The following is a 7972-nucleotide window of genomic DNA, read 5'->3' on the forward strand; positions in this document are numbered from 1 at the left end:
TAAATAAAAACTTTATATAAATATAATCTATTTAAAAAATTAAATAACTGTCAGGGTTTTTAAATTTTTAAATTTTTAAATTTTGTGTTGTTACATATATAATTTACACTTAAAAAATTTGTTGCACAATAGATATTTAAGGATGATCAATGCATTGACAGCGAAATAATAATCATTTTTTTCAATGTAATTCTTAACAAATGACTCGAAGAAATCGCGTGCGCGATTTCTAAATCACCCTGTATATCGCTACGGACGAGGGGAGGAGCAAAGCTTGATTCGCGCAACTGCGGTCACATACAAGTGTGATAAGGCAATCCTCCGTTGGATAGAGGTCTCTCAGCGAGCGATACGTACAACTATCGAAGGGCAGCTCGCGAGGAACGCGGGCTCGCGCCTCGATGTCATCGTGACGATCCCAACAGGAAGTCGATTCGCGACCGGAAATTAGCCCCGTTCACGTCCCGCTCGTCCCGTTCTGCGGTCGCAAGAGAAAGATCGTGAGAAGTGAGCAGGTAGCATTCGGAGCACAGGAGAAGAAAGAAAGAGAGGGGGAGTGAGAGATCAGCAGGAAGATAACGCAAAGAGAAAGAACGAGAGAGAACGAGAGAAGCAGTCAGGTGGTGGTGGAAAAGAGAGAAAGAGAGATAGAGAGGGATCACGTACAGGCGCGAAAAGGGGAGTGGCGGGATAGTTGGGGGTGAGAAAGAGACGGAGAGCTTACCATCAGTGATACCGAGCGTGAATACTATCCCGCGAGTCGACGTGGCCGCGAGACACCCTCGTTGCGAAAGGGTGTATAGAAAGAAGAGGAAAGAAAAGGAATATAAACGCATTCGCGGGTCGCATTCCGACGTCGCATCGAAGGGAGGGGGTGAAAGGGCATCGCGCGGAAGTGAAACGTTTATAAGCCGGCAACGCTACGCAACGCGACGCAGCGCAGCGCAGTGCAACGTAGGGCAGCGCAACGCAACGCAACACAACGCAAACGCATCGCAACGGCGACGTCGCGACGTGACGCGGAGTGGTCGCAAGTGCGCAAGCACCCTCTCCATCGCTTGCGTGACAAGTGTCCGACCGTTCCGCTCGCAAAGTTCCTCGCGACTCGACGCGGAGCGCACCAAGCGAGTGCTGTACCGGAGGAATGTACGTGTGGACCTAAGAGAAGACTCTGTGAGGCTCGAGATGGGTGTTTAATCTTGTGACAACGAATAGGCAACCTCATCTATGAGGGCGTTCTCGCGTTGGTAACGACGGTGACGAGGTATATATAATGAGTGCGACGTCAGCGATGATACGGTCTTGGCGTCGATAGAGGAGCACCTTGGAGAGATAGACAACCCTCGACCCCTCATCAAATTGTCAGCTGAAGAAACGGTTGTCGTGGGTGTGTAACTGTCTGCTCGGGGACGATCGACTGCGTGGGCGTCGCGGCGGCCGTTAGAGGTGCGCCGAGAAGCGCCATTGTCGTGTCGGCCGCCACGTGAATCGTAAGCGGACTTCTCCTCGAACGAGATCGAGGGATCGTGCGGAGATTGCACAGATAGGTATTCATCCGTCAAATGGACGTGCTCTGCTATTCGAGCATGTCCCTTGCAGGCATGGTGGGATCCAGTTAACGAAACGGTGATATACCCTAAGGGTCTACATAGTGGTTGGGATGACGTATCGCCTCGTCGCAGGTTTCAGAAGATAACGGAGCGGAAATATCCCGACAAACGTCGAGAAGCTACAGGAGACTTGAAGTGTCAGCAACAGCAGCAGCAGCAGCAGCAGTAGCAGCAGCATCAGCAGCAGCAGCAGCAGTGACGACGGCGACGACAGTCGACCGCGCGAAGATCGAGTCGCGCGAAAGTGGAGTCCTATTTATCAGCAGCGGCAACCCAGTGACCTGTTTTCGTTTTCAATCGATGCGGTACCAAAGAGTTTCGAAGGATCGGAAGGACAAAAGGGCGCAGCCATTATCTAGGAGCAGAGTCCAACCGATATCGTTCAAGTATCATTTCGTGTGCGGAATCGCGCGTTGATTAGATCCACAATTAGGAAGTTGAGAAGCTACGAGAAGAAATCCGAATCTTGAGACTCTATTTATCTGTCTCGATAGCGGTGAACGGGCGAAGTGTGGCGTCCGTGAGATCGAGGATCCGAGGATCTTGGGTGATATATCTCGCGTATCGTCCGATGGTGCATTCGGGCAGCGCAGCGCGTGAGGCCGGGCTGCAAGAGAGAATGCGAGAGCCTCCTCACAGCCTGTGAACATGATTTGTCATACACATGCGACGGGCAGTAATCGTACGACGAGAGACACCGACGACGACGACGACGACGACGAGGAGGAGGAGGACGACGAGGAGAAGGACGACACCCGACCACTCCGCGGCCATGCCACGAGCACGCTGTGCGCTCGTATGAGACCAGCCCGACTACTGCCCGATTGCCCTTCCACGTATCAGCAGCAACAGAAACAACAGCAGCAACTACTGCAAAGGCTGCGAAAAAAGGGGAAAAAATTGATATCGCGTCATACATTGATCAGCGTAAAATCTAAGGACGTGATCTACCGCCATCCGTTATCGTTATCCCTCGTAAAGGAGGCCATACCGAAGTCATCGACCACGATCACGGAGGAAGTCCCGCTTGGTCTCGATTGGCGCGACCTGCGAGTGCAACGTACCGCGAGTATCGAGCCGACGACGACGGTGCAACCGTCACGACGACGACGACGACGACGTAACCCCGGTGCGCTCGCGTTCCCGCGTCGGTGCGGTGCGGTGGTGCGGTCAACGGGTGTCGGATGACTTCCCCAGGCCGACAGACGTGTTATGTAGTCGTAGAAGGTTATTATATATTGTCTCGGTCATTATATCCAGTAACGAAAGTCGTCGTGGAAGAGGCGCGTCTAGGGTGCAGCCCCATCGGAGCAACGTTAACGTCCCGTCGACGTCGACGTCGTCGGTGGTGCGCCGGCCTGCCTATCCGCGTCATATCCACGTCGCATACCCCGTGCACGCGCATACATTGCCAACACCGTGATGGCGGAGGCACTACCTCAGCCCGACATGTCGCACCTCACCCCCGAGGAGAGACGCATCATAGAGGGTGTTTTAATGCGCCAAAAGGAGGAGGAGGAACAGGATCATGAGATTATGAGGTACGCGACTATAGACTATATGCTCATTATATTACATGTACTTTGCGAAAATTTTGCCTCGATGACGTATAGACACGTGGAAATTTTCCCTTTTTTCCCGAACTTCTTATAAAGAAATTTAAATAGAAATAATTATATGTGTGGTGTCTTATATTAAGTTTATTTATTATTTGTAAAGCAGCACATCGAAAAATAATACTGAATACCCGCAGAATATAAACTAATAGTAACATTATATTAATCAATTAACTAATTAGAATCAAGTAAATAATAGTTTAATCAAATAAATAACAGAAAAAAAGGATTACGAGCTAAGCGAGTTGTTTAATGTTAAATACTAAAAAATTGAATCTTTATAGAAATATTTTAATCTGTATCGGGTCATTCTCAATATGAAAAATTAAAATTAAAAGATTTATATAGAATGTAATGTTGATTAGTACATAATATTGATCATAAAATCGACAATTAAAACTGTAATTATAAGCGTACAAAAAGTATTAATTCGCTCTTAGAAACACTTTCGCTCATATTTTGTGGATAGTTAATATCCACGCAATCAATACTTCGAAAAAGATTGGAAAAGTTGTCAAATTTTGTGATACAAAATTAATAAAATTCACAGACAATGATAAAAATTGCTTGGCTTGTAGCATTGTATTAATGTTGTAACGTCCTACTCTCTCCAATGTAAGTGTTATGTATAACATGCATTATATTATATTTATATTGTTGGATAGGAAATTATAATATTGATATAATTTTACTGTTAGTTGTATTTTGCGAATAGTTATTGTGACATGAAGTCTATTGCGTATCTATTCCGAAATATACACAATATACGAATATTATTGTACTAAATGTATTATATGTAAAAAAAAAACACATAAGAGGTCAAGGAGTTAATTGATAACGTATAATCTCAAGATACGAAAGAGATAAAGATAATACAATGTATACAATAATAATTTTATTCATTTAATAATATTTAAAATGTTGCATCTGAGAAAAAATGGTAAATTGCTAACAATAAGCAATAAGTAATCAATAATAAATAATTAATAAGTAATTATATTATTTAACTAAATAGTGTAAACAATAATTGACATAGCTTTTCTTCATTTATGTCATTTAGTAAAACGTTAAATAACATTGAACTTGAAATATCATTATAACAAACTAAAAACTTTAACTTTTTTGCTCTTTCCAGTGGTAGTTAGGTACAATAATCACATCTTAAAGCGAGAATGTACGTTGAGGTTTTTTATTGCTATCATATAAGCGTGGCTCGCGCGTTGGATTCGAAACTATCGATGAAGTATTGTTTCACAAGCAGGACGCGCGAGCTTTCATACGGGTATTTAGGACTCTCTATTGCACCGGATATTGCCAGGCTGGTTAAATGCCTGTAATAACATTCACGTACCGTGATGCATGTGGCCAGTATTGTCCATCGCGCTTTCGGTAATTGTGCCATTTTTATTCCCATTGCCGCAAATAAAACCGTGAAATTGTATAACGCCAGATGAACACTATTGAGAGTACTGATATTTTACTGGAATAAAAAGTTGATATATCAGCATTAATGGGACATTTAAGCGGATATACGCAAATATCTTTCAGTTTCACGATTTCTAAATTTACAAGAAGTTATTTTTTTCAACATCAATATGTTGTGTTCAATATGTTAGAAATATATTTAATATTTTTAAAAATAATTTCAAACTTAGAAATAACTTGGATATTTGAATAAAGATTAAAATTAATTAATAGATATTTTTATTAAGTTCTATATTTATTCGTAATTTACTAGAATATTAATGTATTTAAAAGTGTGCATTACAAAGAGGATAACAACTTTAATTGTAATATAAATGAATATCTATTTTAACGTTATTGGATCAGTGATAACGTCAAGATCATGTCTCGAGTTTAGAAGTTATCAGAATTAGTAGATAAAAGATATTAATGATCATTTAAGATAAAAAGATATTAATGATCAGACCAGCGCAAAAGTTAGTGCAGAAGACGCGAAAAAAAAAAATTAAAAAGTGAGATGTCGTATGGTTTTTACCGCAATTGGCAGACACGGACGAAACGACAACCGATCGATTGACTAAAGGTATTTCTTGACCAACGGGTCTGCTCCGGATCGTTTCACCTATTTTCCCGGCTCACCTGCTCATTAGTCCTTGACCGCTTTACACCTACATCTTCCATTTATGTATCCATGGCCCCGCACATGCTCCCGATTACCGCGTCGACTCTCATCTCTTTTGTATCAAGCGGTCAAAAATAAAAATCGCTTATAATTGTCTTCGACATCTGCAAATATTCTCGCCCTTGTACCGCCTTCGCGACAAGGTTCTGCGTCTCAGGTGACTCGTGCATCGTGCGATCGACTCGTCGAAACGTGTTGGATGTAATGTGGACGTACATACAATCGATTGCGATCGGCCTCGCCGTATCGTGATGATAAAAATAAGGCGACCGATCTGTGCTCCGCTTATCACAGGAGGCGACGACTGGATCGGCGTGGCGACGGCGGTGTGCGTAATTGCGCGAACGGAGACCGACGTTCTATCTATGATGGCTAACAATAACTGTAAACGAAGAGGAGGAGAGGAAGGGAAAGGAAAAGAAAGAGAGAGGGAGGGGGAGAGGGAGTCCGGGCGTTGCGCAGTGAACAGGTTTTATTGATAGGTCGTCGCGACTGAGCGAAAAACGAGAACGTGAGAACGAAGAGAAAGAGTAATGAGGAAAGCGTGCTGTGCCATACCGATGCGCGCGAGATCATGTAATGTAGACGACAAGTACGTGTAGGGACACATGTAAAATGCAAGGCGACGAGCCTTGACGTGGCGTAGTAACGAGCTGCTGCAGCTGCATAGGGTATGCATAGGTCTATGCGACCATAACTCGTGGACGGGGTGTGAAAGCGTTTGGATTGGCACGGTAAATTCTTAGAGGGTGAAATACGCATCTTGCAGATAGCACGTATCCATCGGTGGTAAGGACTAAGGCAAGGAGGGAGGGATGGGTGATGAAGTGTAAATATCATTGAATAACGAAAATAGGCCGGACTTGCAAGAAAGTTAAGCCGATAATTACGCCTTTGCGTTAACTTGCCGTTTATCAGCATCTTCGATTTTAGAAAGAGTAAATAAAATTCTAAATTTCTGAAAGAAAGATAAATTACCCGTGGCTCCTCTGAAAAAAGACGATAAATGTGCATTTCGAAAGATCGGAAGTCGTTTTCTTTATCGAGCATTAACGTTTTATGGCCTTTGTTTTATTTTATAGATATCTATGATCGCACGAAGTATACGATATTTGTATGATTTTAAAACGCTACATTCCTTATGATATTTTTTTTGGTATGAATGCTTCTACATCAGGTCGTTATAGTAAAAGGATATTATTATTACAATTGTGATATTAATACATTAGGATAAAAACATAAAAGACAAATCCGCGCGAGAAAACGTATTATACATATTATAATGACAATTGTTGTCTTGGCAATTTAAATTGAGAATAAAATTTTCTTTTTGTTCAAGAATTAAATTAACAAGAAAGTTTAATTCTTTGCAACTCAAAAGTTTAATAAATGAATTATTATTATTATTATTTTATAAATATTTTTGTTTTATCGAAATTGATATTTGGAATCTATCTTAATGTAGAACATCGAAGATAGAAATCCAATTTCGTCACACGCTAGAAGCATAAGAAAGTTACACAAAATCACTGGGAATGTATCTATGATACTTCATCTATAAGCTTCTTTTTAATCCTTTCATGTCGACGGGAAAGCAGTTTCTTGCGTGTCGCGACCTTTCCACGATCGCTCGTAACACAGAAGTGAGAAAGTCTTGTGCGACTCTTTGTCGAGTGTGATCACCGTTGCGTGCGCGAGTCACTCGATTATCGGTAAAGTAATTAGAGAAATATAGGTATATAGATACGATGTAACTTCTCCCTCTCCCCTCCTTGTTGTAACACAATGCGCTGGCTTTTGTTCTATCGACAAACTCAAGATTTGGGTTACGGTGTCAGGATGCGTAGCGCGGCTATCTCCTTTATTTGACAATCGGTCAAGAAGATAAGGAGATTTAGTTTGTATAGCTTCTTGACTATAAGACTCATAATATCGATTCCAAAATTTCGTTCTACGACGTTTAGTCGATTTTTTCATAGTGTCGTATATTTCATATCGTACGTTTCTATTATCGGGGTAGAATCGGTACGTCACAATGCCAACAACCCCCGATTGAAGCTCGGCACTCTGATTCGCATACATAATCCAAGATATAAATCCTAAAAATGGCTGCAACGTGCCGTCAGAGTGCTCACCTATTCCTACTTGCAGCTACGACAGTAACTACGATTTATTTGCCGATCGAGCATCTTTCATATAAGTTTTGCATATTGCAAATGTATATGTATCTACACTTACGCGTGAAAATTTGGTGCATTGGCAAGTAGTATTTGATCTTGCTAATCGACGAGTAGATTTTTTTTTTTTAACATAATTTCTGTCATCAATCCGTCTATAAAAAAAGTATATATATCCTTGTGAGCCTTGTGACACTTATATACATACATTGACGGATTCAAAAACTTATCAAGTTTGTCAAATCACTTGTCAATCAGATTCACAAACTTAGCCGTTGGCACGTCGCAAGTGAAAATTTTTTTTTAAATATGAAAAGATAGAATATTAAATTATTATTAAAATTATTACATTGAAAAAATATTATTTAAATATATATAATTCATAAAATATTTTATTTTAAATTATGTTATATTCACAAATAA

The 7972-nt window shown here is 41.3% G+C and overlaps 1 protein-coding gene across 1 annotated transcript in view; it reads left to right on the forward strand.

The window, feature by feature from the left end:
• The first annotated feature begins 2820 nt into the window (after positions 1-2820).
• LOC108687837 (regulating synaptic membrane exocytosis protein 2) overlaps positions 2821-7972 on the forward strand; it is a 61642-nt gene continuing 56490 nt past the window's right edge. The window contains exon 1 of the mRNA XM_018193832.1: positions 2821-3151. Within this exon, the coding sequence (XP_018049321.1) occupies positions 3033-3151 (119 nt within the window). The 5' untranslated portion in view covers positions 2821-3032. The remainder of the gene's footprint in view (positions 3152-7972) is intronic.

The sequence above is a fragment of the Atta colombica genome, unplaced genomic scaffold (genome assembly GCF_001594045.1).
Source record: "Atta colombica isolate Treedump-2 unplaced genomic scaffold, Acol1.0 scaffold102, whole genome shotgun sequence".
NCBI lineage: Eukaryota > Metazoa > Arthropoda > Insecta > Hymenoptera > Formicidae > Atta > Atta colombica.